This window comes from Felis catus, chromosome F2 (genome assembly GCF_018350175.1).
Source record: "Felis catus isolate Fca126 chromosome F2, F.catus_Fca126_mat1.0, whole genome shotgun sequence".
Classification (NCBI taxonomy): Eukaryota; Metazoa; Chordata; class Mammalia; order Carnivora; family Felidae; genus Felis; species Felis catus.
The window spans coordinates 73,620,292-73,637,117 of NC_058385.1; the positions used below are offsets into that span (position 1 = coordinate 73,620,292).

At 49.0% G+C, this 16,826-nt stretch overlaps 1 protein-coding gene across 1 annotated transcript in view; it reads right to left on the bottom strand.

Annotated features, from left to right (window-relative positions):
* HHLA1 (HERV-H LTR-associating 1) overlaps nucleotides 1-16,532 on the bottom strand; it is a 37,587-nt gene extending 21,055 nt beyond the window's left edge. Inside the window, exons 1-9 of the mRNA XM_004000121.5 lie at nucleotides 16,454-16,532; nucleotides 14,807-14,866; nucleotides 11,311-11,370; nucleotides 10,376-10,456; nucleotides 9,309-9,392; nucleotides 9,125-9,208; nucleotides 3,367-3,450; nucleotides 1,982-2,038; nucleotides 1,782-1,874 (exon numbers count right to left, since the gene is read on the bottom strand). Coding sequence (XP_004000170.3) covers nucleotides 1,782-1,874; nucleotides 1,982-2,038; nucleotides 3,367-3,450; nucleotides 9,125-9,208; nucleotides 9,309-9,392; nucleotides 10,376-10,456; nucleotides 11,311-11,370; nucleotides 14,807-14,866; nucleotides 16,454-16,532 — 682 coding nt within the window. The remainder of the gene's footprint in view (nucleotides 1-1,781; nucleotides 1,875-1,981; nucleotides 2,039-3,366; nucleotides 3,451-9,124; nucleotides 9,209-9,308; nucleotides 9,393-10,375; nucleotides 10,457-11,310; nucleotides 11,371-14,806; nucleotides 14,867-16,453) is intronic.
* Between the last annotated feature and the right edge of the window lie 294 nt (nucleotides 16,533-16,826).

Here is a 16,826-nt window from a genome sequence, read left to right on the forward strand (position 1 = left end):
ATCGGGCACATCAACCTTGTAAATATGAGTCCACTTGTACATATGTTTTCTCTTCCCAAGCATTTGTACTTTATAAAGGAGCACAAAGAGGACACACAGTTGAGACTGGGGTGGGAAGGTCATGGAAGGACTCTAAAGAAGTGACATTCACTCAATCCTCGGATCTGTCCTCAGAATCAAGTAGGAGAAGGGAACCCACCAAATGCCCATTTTATCCCCTTATCAAGCAGCCTCGTTCCACAAGAGATGAGCTTCCTCCCTCAGCATAACTAAGATAAATAAATGCAGCTACAAGATGCAAATCACGGCAGCCAACTCCAGTGGAACTGGAGATTTACTGTAAATTTCATTTCATGCCGAGAAACTCTGGTGAAGAACCTACTATATATATGATACATGCCAGCGGGAAGGTAGAGGGGAAGAAGATTGTGGGGCTGAAAGAGATTCGGTGTCTGCCATCAATGACCACTCAGGGAGCAGACACACATGGAAAGTCACCTGTGATCCAACCTGGAGTAACACAGAGTCCAAATGACGTACAAGCGCCATGGTGCAGAGTCATAGAGATAGAAGACAAATTTTGATTGGGAGATTTTTAGGAAGGGGGAGGCAGCAGCTGAGCTGGGGATTGACAGATAAGTTGGGTGCTGAAATATGAAAAAGTGGGGAAAGAGTTCCAGGCTGAGCAAGGCAGCAGAGGCATGGGAGGTAGATGCCATCTGCAAGAAGAGGCAGGAATTTCAATGTCGTTTGAACAGAAGATTCAAAGGAAGAGAGCAGATGAGGCTGAATATAATTCCAGAAAAATGTATACTCCAAGCTAAGCACTTTGGACCCTCTGATCTTGACTTAGTTCTGAGCAGTGAGGAGACAAAACCTAATCGTATTTCAAGACTATCACTCTTATGGCAGTAAATGGGTATTTTAATTTTTTTTATGTTTATTTATTTTGGAGACAGAGAGAGACAGGGCATGAGCAGGGGAGGGGCAGAGAGAGAGGAAGACACAGAGTCCGAAGCAGGCTCTAGGCTCTGAGCTGTCAGCACAGAGTCGACGCGGGGCCCGAACTCACAGACCACAAGATCATGACCTGAGCTGAAGTCGGACACTCAACCAACTGAGCCACCCAGGCACCCCAATGAATGGATATTTTAAAGACATAAGAGGCTGGGTCCAGGAAAACTGGCTCAGAGGCTATTCTAATTCAAAGGTAGATGGCAAGGACTGGAACTGAGATAATCACTGCAGCAGCCGATAATCTTGGAGGACCAGCCAGATTCAAGAAACTTCATTCAGCTAGAAGCGACAGTTAAGTGTAGGGACAAAAGAAGGCTTAAAGGTGGTTCTAAAAAGGCCACCTGGTGCCAGGGAAAAGGCCAGCAGATGGCTAGGTGCTTTCAGAGGCGTAGAGGACAGTTGGGTAGCGGCTGAGTATTATAGGGTGACAATGTCTAAACAAGGTCACAAATTCAATGACCTACAAAAGCCAGGTAGTTAATATGAAAAAAAAAAGCAAGGTAACAGGGAGCAGAGAGGGCTCTGGAAAAAAGGAGAAAGGTGTCCCTTCTAATAGGAGGGATGGGGACAGCGGCTACTCAACTCCTGTTGTTTCTTGGTCACCAGATCTTCTTTTGTAAGAGAATCCAGAGATGACTTTTCTTTAATGGCCAAAACCTTTGATTTTAGCACGGTATAGTTAACCCGTGAGGGCAGAATTCAGTCTTCAGTCTGCCGGCTGAGCCCCTGGTCTGGAGACCACAGTAGGAGTCTGGGGGGTTCACACTCACCTGGACCACCAGGCATGCTGCTGGTAAATGTGTAGTTGATAACAGGAGATTTCTCTGCCACCTCCCAGAAGTCAGAAAGGTTCCGTCCTACAAAAACCACACCCACAGGATCAAATCTTGGGTTCACCTGCTGGAGGGTTCGGCTTATGTCTCAGCTTGTCAGAGAGCTTGTCAAAGAATGGCTGCTGGTTCACCTGACTTTCCTGTCATCATACAGATGAAGGTGCAGTCGGATTCATTTGTCTGACTCACTGGAAGACAAACGAGTACACAAGGCTTAGCAATGGTTCCGAAGCTTTAAGTCTTTGGCTGAAATGAAAATTAAGCTGGAAATCCCTAGCTCAGGATGTTATAGGAAAATAAGGATAACTCCTTCCTTTTAAGGCAGCCCTGATTTTCTGTTTTTTTTTGGGGGGGGGCGTGCAATATAATATAATGGCTAAGGACACAGCCTCTGGGGTCAACTACCAGTGTTACAACATCAGCGCTGCCATTTACCAGCTTTATGGCCATGAGCAAACTGCTTGACCTCTCTAGGACTCAGTTTACCCATCTTTAAAATGATGAATATCTGAATTCCACACTCGCTTCTGTGGGCTTTTCAAATCCCCCAATCTCCACGGGATGGAAGGTTTTGTGTGAGTTTGGGTACGAAGTATGGTGCCTGGCAGATGGAGGAGCTCGGTAAATCATCATAATAATAATAATTATCGCTGGTAATGGGGGTCTCATTATTATATACATTAGCATAGGAAGCAAGAGCATGGGCTTTAGAGAGCCAGATTGCCTGGGTTAGAATTCCATTTCTGTAGAATAATCTTGGGCAAGACACTTGACCTCATACGCAATAGTTTCCTTACCCGTAAAGTGGGGATAAACATGTAGTTATTCCACAAGGTTGTAGTTAGGATCCAATGAGGGAAAATGTGGAAAGCCCTGGAAGAGTCCTTAGTGGCTAATGATATCTATTATTATTTCTCTTTCTGGCTCCCCACTGTTTCTAGCACAGTAATTGCTGCATGGTGCAGCACACCAGCCTGCTGATGAGTCCATGTGCGGGCAATTGACTAGAAATGTGCTTTGCACAGTGGGTCCCTGGGGGAATGTGAATTGCCTGGGGGTTATATGAGGCCATCTTGTGAAAGAGGCGGATCCTTCTCAGCTGTATGCCGGACATGGGCTTAGGCTGCATATGGATCGGATTCTACATTCTGAACTAACCTTGAGCAAAACAGGCAACCTCTCTAAATCCCCGTTTTCTCATCTTTGAAATGGGAGTATAACTATCCAGTAGAAGCTGTTTTCTTGAGTCTGCCTGGGTTCCCCTAACTTTGAGCCTCGGACTCTTCCTCCAAGGTCTTCGATACCAGGAATAGCTCTGACTGAAAGATGGAGTCTTCAAATACTAGTGGTTGCAACTGGGCCACACTGATTGTCTAAATAAAACGCACACAGAGGTTCCGGGCAGCCTGGCCTGTGCCAGGGCTTGGGGTGGGGCCTCTACCAACTTTGATATACCCTTGATGGACGCCAATTCGCCGAATCTCCAATTTTTCAAGAGTTTTCAAGATGAACACACCTGAGAGGATTGAGGTTGACTTGAAAATCTCCGTGAGGTAGCTGGTAGAATTTCCAACGACGTCCACCAGCAGGGCCGTGAAATCTGCAAGAAGGATCGAGGAGGTTTACGGTTCCGATCCGGAGACTTGGGCGGAAAAGTGTAGTGTGTTTGGACTTTTCAGAGTAAATGTTACGAGTTTGATTTCGCTCGGTTTGTTGAGGGATGTTAACGATCATGCAGAGAAATATTACTAATTATAAAGATGTCTCAATTCCAGGAGAAAACTTCTGGATCCACTATCATTTCCCCTCCCACTGCCCTCTCCCTCCGAATCCCTCTATGCCAACACCAAACGTCTGCGGAAAAGCCGCATTACTGAATAATGGTTGTTCTCATTTGTGGTCCCCTATCATCTCATCAAATTGCTTTAGTATACCAAATCTATCAGACAGGAAGTGACCCCACAGTCAGGCAACAGGAATTTATGTAATTTTGGATTTTCAAAAAGTGAGGTAAACGTTAATGGTGGGTTATAAAGAGACGGGAAGCCTATACAAAATAGAACCGGGGACTTCTGCTCCTGTGCCCACTTGTGAAGAATGCTGAGGGAGGAGGTTGGGAGAATGTCACATTTCAGACTCCAAATCTTTGTGAACTTTCTCTCTGAGCAGGATTTGAACAGGGCCATTGCTTGACGCAGTGGGTGCCATTGACCAATGAAAGCTCCCGATACATGTGCAGGCAAAGCGCTGCGACTTCCTCTGCTGTTCGCTTGTGGTTTTCCAGGATCCAGTGCACGTGTGGCTTCCAGAACGGCCATGAATTTTAGGAGCCCCAAACAGTAAGGGGGAAGCTTCTGGTGTCATCTGGATAATTTCCTGTCATGCTTTGGAAAACACTTCTTTTACTCAACGGGATTATGAGCTTCAGTGGGGGGGCAAGGTGACTTGAAAATATAGAACACAGAGGACTGAAAATGCGGAACCCGGAGCGGCGGGAAAATGTCACGTGACAACCAACGGAATGTGCCGCGCACGAGGCCAAGCGGAGACGGACATTCCTCTAAGGGAACCAGAACCATCGTGTGATCTTACCACACCTGCACGGTCACACGCTCGGTCTCCCAGAGGGGACAGGCGGTCGTACACAGATGCAAATGTGGACACGTGGCCATGCAGAAGAACGCCTCCTTCCCGTGTCTCTTTAGACCAGCCTGTCCTTGGTCACGTTATGGAAAGTGAGGAAGGGTGGCATTTCATGACTCCTTCCATCCATTTCCTTCCTACTTCTTAAATGTCTTTTTTTATTAATTCAATTATACCATGAATATTTATTGACTGTTTGCAGGGTGTCAGACACCTGCTTGGGACTGAAGCATTGTGTGAGACCCCATCTCTGCCCGCCTGAAGCTGAGATTCGTGGGAGAGAGAGACTCAGAGGCAGAGCAGTAGACGGCAATCTGCTACTACCATTGCATAGAAGCTAAGACCGGGGGTCTAGAGGCAGGACATCAAGGATGGAATCCAGGCGCTGCCCAAGTTTCGGAGAGATCATGGAACTTTCCCAAGGCGCCAGAGGATGTGGTGGAGCTTGAATTTGAACTGAGGTCTATGTTGGGCCAAAGCGCCCACTCTTCCCACTTTTCCCACCGCTGCTCGAGCAATCCCTTACTCAACACACTGCGCGAACTCTCCCTTCAGAATGGCTGTTTACAATCCCCTTATTAGGCTTGGAAGAAAATCAGCTATCATTACCTCACCAATATTCTTTGTTTTGATGAAAATCTGAATCATCTAACTTAGTAGCCATGCCTCCAGATGAGTGATTTCTGACCACTTTCACATATAAACAGAAAATAGGGGAAACAACCTTTTGCCTATCCCATTGGTAATGATTTAAGAATGTGATTTAGTACTTCATGTCGGCAAGGGTGGGGGAAAAACACGCGCTTTCAAACGTGACTGGTAGGGGTTTAAACTCATGCAAGGTGTCTAGAGAACATTTTAGCAATTTGAATCACTGCAAAATTGTTTCCCTGTCAAGGACGATACCTTCCAGCATAATTGGGCACGCACTCAAGCGATCGTACACAGGTACAGCGTTGTTGATAATCGTACAAACACGGGGGGATAAACTAAGTTTCTATCAAGAAGAGACAAATTAAGTCCCTTATGGTACATTCTTGCAACCAATGCTATGAATTCATACGAAGGATGAGGCGTATTTATATTCATTGGAATAGGACGGTTTTTAAGACATACTGATTGGCTTAAAGGCAGATTATAATGCTACATAGAAAACATGGTAGATATGGAAGGTTTTCTCTCAATATCCATTCTCCCACCTTCCTTTAGCAAGAGAATATGAAATTTCAGTTGGGCACAACCGGGTTTAACGTAGCTTAAAAACGACATTTTTGAGCCTGTTTGCCAGGGGGTGTGGCCATAGGGCTAAATTCTGGGCAACTGAATGTGGGAAGAAGCATGTGGAAGGTTTCCAGACTGTGAGTTTCTATAGTGGGCAGGCATGTCTTCAGTTCCTTTCTTCCTCTTCCTTGTTGCTGGGATGTGGATGTGGTGGCAAACCATCCTGGACTGTGAGAACAAGGGCAATGCATCATGGGAGGCAGGGCAACAAGCTAGAAGGACCCTGGGCCCCCTACACCATCATACCATCAGAGCAGCCCTGGTATATTTACCCAGATGGCCACACACAAAAGCTATTACCTTCTGCCCTCTGTAAGCCACCTTGTTTTGGGGTCATTTGTCATACTAGCCTGGCTTATATTCTAAATAATATACAGAATGCAAAGTTGGATGGGTAGATGGATGGGGTAGGTGGGATGGCAGGCAGGTAGGCTAGATAACTAGCTGACAGATGGCTTAAGCAGGCAGGTTAGAGAGGTGGTTTAGACCACCTTGGGTAATGGGATTACCTATGGATGTTGGGACATCAGGTGTTTCTGATTAAAAAAAAAAATTGAATGTTTTCATTTATTTTTGAGAGAAAGAGAAAGAGCACAAGCAGGGAAGGGGCAGAGAGAGAAGGAGACACAGAATCCAAAGCAGGCTCCAGGCTCTGAGCTGTCAGCACAAAGCCCAGCGCAGGGCTTGAACCCATGAACCGCGAGATCATGACCTGAGCCGAAATCAAGAGTGAGCTGCTTAACCAACTGAGCCACCCAGGCACCCCTCTGATTTTTTTGATTATACTGTCCCTGCCATCTGACATTTTGACTTCATAATACATTATTTTCTTCAAAAATTTTTTTCATTTAAGAGACAGAAAGCATGAGTGGGGGAGAGAGGCAGAGGGGAAGAGAGAGAGAGAGAGAGAGAGAGAGAGAGAGAGAGAGAGGCTTAAGCAGACTCCATGCTCAGCATGGGACCTGACAGGGGGCTCGATCCCACGACCCTGGGATCATGACCTGAGCCAAAATCAAGAGTTGGACCCTCAACCGACTGAGCCACCCAGGTGCCCCAATAGATTGTTTTCCAAATCAAGAAAATTTAAGCTGTTTTCCTTTAGAGAAATAAAACAAATATGCAGCAAATACATCCTTACAGGCGGGCCTTAAGTCAGAGTTGAGGATATTCAAGAGAAAACAATCCGGGTCTGAAGATTATCCACAAATCCATCGTCCCTACAGATACTGAGCAGTGACAAGATGCCAGCCTGTGCCCAGCCTCTCGTGGCAGCGGTCTGGGGGGAGTGGACATCAGCACATCGTAATGTGTCGGTCGTAAACCTTGTAAAAATCTCTGTGGCTTACAGGAGGAGCCATATGCTATTTTATCAGTGGTGAGGTTCCAGGGATCAATTCTTTTCAAATCATTTCAGGTAGAGGGAAATATGCTTTGGCTCGCCAGGTAGAAGTAGAAACTCTTTCCTGGCAGGGGCACTGGCTCCAGGTTCCGAGCTGTCAGAGCAGAGCCTGAGGCGGGACTCGAGCTCACGGACCACAGATCGTGACCTGAGCTGAAGTCAGACGTTTAACTGACTGAGCCACCCAGGCACTCCCCTACAGTCTCTTTTTTTAATCAACCAAAGAGATCCTTTTAAAAATATAAGTTAGATCATATCACTCTTCTGTGTGGACAATCACATTGGCTTCCTTCTTTTTTTTTTTTTTTTTTTTTGAAGTTTATTTATTTATTTGGGGGAGGAGGAAGGCAGAGAGAGAGAGAGAGAGGGAGAGAGAGAATCCCAAGCAGGCTCCACACTGTCGGCGAAGAGCCGGATGTGGGGCTCGACCTCACGAACTGTGGGATCATGACCTGAGCCGAATCAAGAGTCAGCCGCCTGCCCAACTGAGCCACCCAGGCGCCCCCACATTGGCTTCCTTCTTATTCAGGGTGAGAATCCAAATCCTCGCAGTGGACTATAAACTTCTACTCGATCCCCGATACCCTCCCTGCTTTGCCCCCACAACCTTGAGCTCATTTCCCACGACTGTCGGCGCTGGCTTGCCTGCTCCAGCCATGCTGGCCTCTCCAGTCCTCACCCCGCTGTCTGGGCTTTTGCCTGGAACTCTCAGTCCCCGGATACCACAGGGTTGTCTCTCCACTTCCTGCCTCCTTAGCGAGGACTTTTCTGACCACACTACACACCGCAGCTGAGCCCATTACCACTTCCCTCCTCACCTGTCCCCTGCTTTATTGTTCTCACGGTCATGCCATCGGCCAACATACCAGGTGTTTTTGGTGTATCCATTGACTGTCCCTTCCTATAGAGCCCAAGTTCATGAGAGCAGGGGGTGTGCACCCGCTTTGCTCAGTGGGGGCCCTCACACCCAGAAGAGGGTCTGGCTAACAACGTGCGCCCAGTAAAGAATCACTAGATGGGTGAATGAGCATTGAGAGAGTAATTCTCAGTTTCACCTTGCAGGATTCTCTAAACAGAAGAAGCACCGAATAGTTTTAAATTTCAATTATAAAAGTAATACATGAATATACTCGCATTGAAAAAAAAAAGACCAGATGAATCCAAGCCCCCTTAATCAACCCTCTTCTGCTGCAAAACACGCAGCACAATCTTCTTTCGTGGGGTAACCGCTTACCTGCCATCCAGGTATGTGTCTCTTCACCAATGACCGTGTATTCTATGCATTATTTTGTAACTCTCTTTTTCTAATTAAAAATGTCACGGAGGCGCGCCTGGGTGGCTCAGTCGGTTAACTGCCCGACTCTTGATTTGGGCTCAGGTCAAGATCTCACAGTTCGTGGGTTCGAGCCCTGCATCAGGCTCTGTGCTGACAGTGCAGAGCCTGCTTGGGATTCTCTCTGTCCCTCTCTCTCTCTGCCCCTCCCCTACACACACTCTCTCTCTCTCTCTCAAAATAAAGAAATAAAGAAAGAAAACTTAAAAAAAAAAGAAAAAAATATCATGGAAATGTTTCCATACATGGGCCAAATCTGGCCACACCCATTCATTTATGCAATGCCTATGGCTGTTTTCCAAAGTTTATACACGCAACTAACCACTTTTATTAATGATACGTAGGTATGTTGTTCTCCACTTTTTCTCTTAAAACAACGCAGCATGAACATTTTGTTCTTGCCCGTTTGTTCAGTCATACCTATTTCTCTAAGATAAAAACCAAGGAAAGCACTTTCTGTGACAGTGAAGTGTGCACACGTTTAAGCATAATAGATATTACTGTCTTATTTCACTCCAGGGAGAAAGGAAGTTAATTCAAACTCATCTGAAAGGGCACAAGCGACATCAGGAAAGCCGCAAGCCTGGGGGGGGGGGGGGGGGGAGTGGCTCCACCCACCTGATAAGTCATTGGTCCGGTTGTTCAGACAGTAACAGTACCGGGTGGGGAACCTGGCCGGGTCCACAGCCTTCAGGTTAGAAACTGTGAAGAGACACGATCCACACGGCAATCCTGAGACAGGACCTGGCCCTGCCGGCCCGTCGCTCACCATCACCGCCCAGCAGAGCCGGGGGGCACTTACTGTTGTAAATGGCCACGGAAAACTTGTGGAAGGCCACGGAACTGTAGGAGGTGATGCTTAGCAGGGAGAAGAACTTCTTCGTATCTGCCAGAGATAGTGAGATAAAGAAGTCGTCAGACAAATGCCTACTGACAATAAGAATACTACCAATTAGTAAATAGATAAGAGAAATTAAAAAGATGATGAAGGGCGCCTGGGTGGCTCAGTCGGTGAAGCGTCTGACTTCGGCTCAGGCCATGATCTCTCGGTCTGTGAGTTCAAGCCCCGCGTTGGGCTCTGGGCTGACAGCTCGGAGCCTGGAGCGTGCTTCGGATTCTGCGTCTCCCTCTCTGCCCCCCCCCCCCACTCACACTCTCTCTTTCTCTCTCTCTCTCTCAAAAATAAAATACACATTAAAAAATTTTTAAAAAAAGGATGGTGAGCAAATAAAAATAAATGACAAAAATATGCAATAAAGGAACAAAAATGGAAGTTAATGCGCAAAATTGAATATAAGCAAAACCCAAATTGCAGAAGGACCTGTCCCTTGGCTGTGTTTCCGATCTGTCCCTAAGCCCTGGTGGCTCTCTCGCAGGGCAGGTGTGATTAGAAATGTCTGTCCGGGTGCCATGTCTGGGGTGCAGCTCTCTCTCAAGATGTTGGCCAGCCTCCTACTTCATGTGGATGTTTTCAATCTCATCAGGGGTCCGGGAGGACACCACGCCTTCCATCTGAGCAGGGAGGAGCCGGCATGCAGAGATGCGACTTGTCTTGCCCAGACTGCAGACCCTCCAGAAGAGAAGTGGGCACAAGACCAACGTGTGCCTGGACTGGGCTTTTTAAAAAAGGTTATCCTTTAAGAAATTTTTTTTTAATGTTTGTTTATTTTGAGAGAGAGAGAGAGAGAGAGAGTGCAAGTGGGGGAGGGACAGAAAGAGAGGGAGAGAGAATCCCAAGTAGGATCCACCTGCCAGCCTAGAGCCTGATGCGGGACTCGAAATCACGCACCGTGAGGTCATGACCTGTGTCGAAATCAAGAGTCAGATGCTCAACCCACAGAGCCACCCGGGGGCCCCGACGAAGGTCACCTTTTAAAGCTCTGCTCAGCATCCCGTTCACCAGCTCTGTCAGGTTCAGCGCGGACAGATCGACTGACCTTGCGGGCAGTTCTAGAAGAGATTTGCAGATACTGTCACCAGCAGGCTTTTTTTCGACAACAGAAGTTCCCCGATGCCGACATTCAGGCACCTGTGCCTCGTCTTTGGACGTTTCCGGAACTCATCCCCACTGCCGGGCACACGGAGTCCGGAGATAAAAGGCGGTTCTCGTCCTCAGGAGGTGACAGCCAGCGGCATACATCATGACAAGTTAGAGAAGACAAGTCCCCGTGAAGGACGGGAGCGCTCCCTTTGTGAATAATTTATCTCTGCATTTGGGGACAGTAGAGATCGGTGGCGGATGCCCACACGTGATGGGAAGCCCACGGAACGGCAAGGTTTCTCAACCCCACTGCGTTTGGAACTGACTACGTGGTCGGACAAACGATGCCCTGGCTGGGCACCTGGCATCACTCGGAGAAAAACGTTTGGTTTTATTTATTTATTTTTTTGATTCTGCTATTCTGATGCTCGGACTCCCTCTTCAGAGATCCGGATCTAACAGGTCTGGGACGCGGCCCAGACATCCGCACCAAAATCAATCAACCAGTGGGTCACTCCCCCAGATATTGGGAGTGTGCAGCTGAGTGGAGAGACCTTGCCAGGTTAAGACCCGCCCCTCGTAGGCTCTTTCCTGAAGATTCGGGATAGCAGTAGATGAGGCGGAAAGAGTGGTTAATGCGCCTCTTTATATTTTCACTAACAAGGTGGTTCTCAGTGCTTAATGCTTGGATAATTGTGTGGATCACACAATCTGAAGACTGAGGCTATGGGGATTATGAGTGGGGGTCTGGAGACGTGGGGGCAGGGAGGGGGCTCCCTTAGCCGGCTCGCCCACGGAGCCCCGAAGGGAGGAAGGGACTCACCTGTGGTGTCGAGAAAAGCCACCCCCTTTTCCTTCCTCTCTTCTCCTCCAAGGCCAGACACTGGGGAGAGAAAGACTTCAGGGGAGACACGTCGCTGGAAGAGACTTAGGGGCCTCGGCGCAGGGGCCTTGGGCTTACAGAAGGGTGGAATCACCTGCCGTGTGAGAAGGCAGACTCCTCCCCCCAATACTCGAGTCTCCTTAGGCCGACCTTGGCCTAGAAATTCACATTTAAAATTTTTTTTTTCAACATTTATTTATTTTTGGGACAGAGAGAGACAGAGCATGAACGGGGGAGGGGCAGAGAGAGAGGGAGACACAGAATCGGAAACAGGCTCCAGGCTCCGAGCCATCAGCCCAGAGCCCGATGCGGGGCTCGAACTCACGGACCGCGAGATCGTGACCTGGCTGAAGTCGGACGCTTAACCGACTGCGCCACCCAGGCGCCCCTAGAAATTCACATTTTAATAAACAGGCAGGTGATCCCCAGGCAGGGGGCGTAATCTACCCCACCCCTTTATGGATCAGGAAGCTGAGGCTCAGAGTGGAGAAGAAGCTTGCCTAAACAAGAGAGCCCAGAACCTGCTTCCTAAGAGCTGCAGACAAGTGGCCTTGTCATGAGAGCAGGCCACTGGCCCGCTCGGTGAAGTTCGTGCTAGCGAAGAAAACGTCACAGGAAATCCTGAAATGCCTAAGCGCACGTTCATTCTTTATTCATTCAACAAACACTCACTGAGGGCCATGCAATCATGCTGGGAGTTGAGAGAGAGAGAGAGAGAGAGAGACAGGTCTCCGCCTCTGTGGGGTTTGCTGTCTGTGCCCTGGGCAGGAGGAGGGTAATCACACGTGAGGGGCAGCAGACGGGACCCAGCAGGATGCCACGAGCTCCTCCCTCAGGACGCCCGGCCTGGTCTAGGGGGCACTCTCGAGAGGGCCTCTCTGTGGAAGTGGCTGGAAAGCCGTGACCGGAAGGATCGGTGGTTTGGGGTTAGGTGGCATTATGAACATATCGCATTTGTTTCTATTATTGTCGGAATGATTACGTTTTGTGTTACATTCCGGGGAGGGGGGGTGCTTCATGCCCATTTTATAGATGGAAAAACCAAGGCACAGACAGGCTGAAAACCAAGTTCCAGAGCTACAGAGCAAGTGAGGATTCAAGGCTGGCTTAGTTACCCGTCGTGCCGAGGATGGCTGCCTCCTTTTCCTTTTGAATGTCTTTGTTTCCAGACACTGAAATAAAAGTTCTCATGAACGAAACGGGATTGTGGGAAAGCAGCCGTGCACAATTCGTAACATCCTTTGCAAGTATCTTGTCCGACATTCCCTTTGAAGGATGGGGAAATTGAGGCCCAGGAAAGCGACGTGATGTATGTAGTTATACCCCGTACCTGACCAGTGGCCCTGTTTCCTCCTTCCCTTTGCCTCTGGCAACCCCCTTTCTACTCTCTGCGTGTAGGAGTGACGATTTTAGATACCTCCTAGAAGAAGAGGCATCATGTAGTATTCGTCCTTCTGTGACTGGCTTCACGTAGCATAACGTCCTCCAGGACCATCCATCGTGTATATGGCAAGATTATCTTCCTTTTTAAGGCTGCATGATATTTCACTGAATGGACATACCGCAGTTTCTTTATCCGCTCATCTGTGGACGAATGCTTTGGGGTGTTCCCTGGCTTTTCAAGGACTCCAAGCTTCCTGCTTAACTACTGGAGCGTTGAGGTCAGAGGCAGGTGGGGTCCACGGGTCCCCTTCCGTACACACGGTCACTGGGGGGAGTGGGTGACGCGACGACAGTAGGAACTCTGAGACAGACATTTGTGATCAAGCAGGTGAAAAGCTGGCACACGGCCTGCTCTCCCATCTGGCGCTCTGAAGGGCACTCCACCTGAAGAGTCTACAGGAAGCCGCCCCAGTGACAACTGTGGCAGCCGCCGACCTCGCCTGTGACCTGGCCGGGAAGGACAGAGAGACCTCCGTGCCGGTGAGGGATTGGAGCTCCAGGCCACAGGGGTGCTACAGGCTGTGAGGCTGGCCGGCCCTGTGCAAACTTTCCTAACCGAGAACCCCTCCCCGAACCCCACTCCTTCCACCAAGGAGACATTATGTCCATCATTCCTTTGTGTAATTGCACACCTGTGGGTGGATTCTGATAACAGTATTTGACGCGTGAACGAAACACTCCTGAGGCAGAAATTTCTGAATAGGATGCCGTACAGAAGACTTTCTCAAATAAATGGCCAGACAGACAACAGAAAGGGACTGTTCCCTTTTTGGATGGAGAGACCACCTTAGCGGTATCTGTAAGCGAGAAAGCGTTGGTAGTTTTCATATTTTTTGCGTGCTTACTGGTTTAACCACGGTTCATCCTTTATGATTACCTGTGGAGCACAAATTGTCCCCATTTCAAGAGGAGAAAACTGACGGCTCAAATAAGGAAAATGTTTATCGAAAATTACCCTGCGTACGCACAAGAGATCGGTACCACTTGTGTCCTCTGGGGAAGGGAAGCGCTTGGCTGGGGACCATTTTCACTTCGTACACTTTTGTTCCTTTTGCGTTTTTGCATCTGGAGCCACGCGAATGCACTAATTAAAACTAAAATTACGGGGTGTCTGGGTGGCTCAGTTGGTTAAGAGTCTGGCTCTTGGTTTTGGCTCCGGTCATGATCCCACAGTTCGTGCCTTAGTTTGAGCCGCGCATCGGGCTCTGCGTTGACAAGGAGGAACCTCCTTGGGATTCTTTCTCTCCCTCTCTCTCTGCCCTTCCCCTGCTTCAGGCTCTCTCTCTCTCTCGTTCTCTCAAAATAAACAAATAAACAGGGGTGTCTGGTTGGCTCAGTCGGTTAAGCATCCGACTTCGGCTCAGCTCGTGATCTCGCGGTCTGTGAGTTCGAGCCCCGTGTCAGGTTCTGTGCTGACAGCTCGGAGCCTGGAGCCCGTTTCGGATTCTGTGTCTCCCTCTCTCTGCCCCTCCCTCACTCATGCTCTGTCTCTCTCTCTCTCTCATTAAAAAAAGTAAATAAATCAAAATTTAAAACATAAAGAGTAATTCCCCCGCTGTGCGCCCCCACCCCCATTATCTTGCTTGTTTGCCAACAGATTGGAAAAGGCAGCCAGGCCCCTGCCTCCTGTGTGCTCCTTATGTTGCAACGCAGCCACGGTCGTGCTGCAGAGCAGATTTTGCACCACCGAAAAGAAAAAGAAGAGGCAAGGAAAGAGGGATTTACTGCAAAAATGGGGATAGCCCAGGACAATGCCTCCCATTGCGAAATCGTCCATTGCTGATCGAGCGAGGTGATCTTTGTGGATTTAATAAGATCACGGGAATCCAGGGGTCCCACGAGCCATAAAGCAAGCACAACTGCCAGGAACTCTTACTATGACAGTTAACGCTTAAGCTGCAGACGCAAGCCCCATCTTACAGATAGGAACAGTGAGGCTCGGAGAAGCCAAGGAGTTTGAGAATGAGCGGGGCAGGCACAACCGCCTGTTTACCTGTTGGAGGAAGGAGGGTCATCACCTTTTCCTTCTTGGCTTCCCCTTTCACAGCAGACACTAAAATGAAAGAGCGCTCATCAGAGAAACTATAACCCAGGCTTGACACGAGAAACAATTTGACCCAAAACGCTCATCTTAAAGACGAGAAGACTATGATCGGAAACGGCGAAGTGCCTTGCTTAACACGCCACGTGTAGTTGGCTCTTTCAGTTCAGTCACTGTGTATTTATTGATCGACTGTGACCATGTTACATAGCAGCTGGACTTTATTTTTTTTAATTTATTTTTAAAAAAAAAATTTTTTTTCAACGTTTATTTATTTTTGGGACAGAGAGAGACAGAGCATGAACGGGGGAGGGGCAGAGAGAGAGGGAGACACAGAATCGGAAACAGGCTCCAGGTTCTGAGCCATCAGCCCAGAGCCTGACGCGGGGCTCGAACTCACGGACCGTGAGATCGTGACCTGGCTGAAGTCGGACGCTTAACCGGCTGCGCCACCCAGGTGCCCCATAGCAGCTGGACTTTAATAAGCTTCGTGTGTGTTGTGTGCCGGGGATACCATGATGAACAAGCGAGTGCAGACCCCATCCCTGTGGTGCTTATAGTCTAGTCGGGAAGGCCGATGTGAAGGAAAAGAAGACTCAAAGATATTACGATGAATGACGCGGAATGCTTTGAAGAGCACCTTGAGGGTGTGTAACAGGGAGCCCGATTCATCTCAGCGGTCTGAAAGCTCTCCCTGGCAGGTGATGTGCGGCTGAAGGGTGAATAGTATTCGAGTAGAATGTAACTGGCTGGGAGGGGGGGGTCGGCAGAGTGTAGATGACAGTGTGTGTGCCAGGGGACGCGGTGGGCACGAGTACGACTTTAAAGAACTGAGCGAAAGCCAGCGCTGAGGCGGGGCATCGTAGGAACCGGGGGATGGCAAGGTGGGCAGGGTCGTGTAGACTGCGCGAAGGACTTGGGGTACGCTCCAGATAGAAGTAGGAAGTCACTGAATAACTTGGGGCAGGTGAAATGAGGGAGGAGCCTGGGAGGTGACTTGCGGAGAGTTGTGAAAAGATCGCCCAGGCTGGTGAGTGGAGAACAGGTCATGGCGAGACAGGAGGAGAAGCAGGGGCTGGTTTAGAAAGCTCCCTTCAGGGGCGCCTGGGTGGCGCAGTCGGTTAAGCGTCTGACTTCAGCCAGGTCACGATCTCGCAGTCCAGGAGTTCGAGCCCCGCGTCGGGCTCTGTGCTGATGATGGCTCAGAGCCTGGAGCCTGTTTCCGATTCTGTGTCTCCCTCTCTCTCTGCCCCTCCCCCGTTCATGCTCTGTCTCTCTCTGCCCCAAAAATAAATAAACGTTGAAAAAAAAATTAAAAAAAAAAAAAAGAAAGCTCCCTTCATGGTCCAGGAAAGAGAGGACAGTGGTTTGGACAAGAGGCGTAATAGTGGCGGGGGAGATAATGCTGTTGCGCAACGGAGACTCTGGTGCAGGAAGTCAGAGGGCAAAACCAGACATGGGGAATTCATCATCACCGTTTCGATGGGACTCATTTAGGATTCTGGCCGGACATGTTAGCTGCTGCCATTCTCCAAAGCCCAGTGAAAACCCAGACTCGGCATATAGAACAGGCACTTCTTGAACTCAGACCGGACCCACCTGTGTTCCAAAGGGACAGAATGCACGTGAGGCCCACGCACAGCCTCACCGGAGGACCGGGTCCCGGGAAGCCCGGCATGTCTGGAAGCAGGCGAGCAGGCCCCTGGAGGAAACAGGTTGGGTTACTAAGCACACTGATGCAGAATATCCTTGAGAAAACCGCCTGGGCAGTCATCAGAAACAACCCGCAGAAGGCTCTGAATAGTTCGGATAAGGTTAGGTTATGCTGCGGTAACAGATGAACTCCATAACCTCATCGGGTTGAATGGGGCAACAGAAATCGATTTCTTGTCTATATCAATACTCGCTGCCCGTTGGTGACGAGCTCTGCTCCACAGTCCCTCGGGGAGCTTCACTGCCCTGTAAGCTCTCC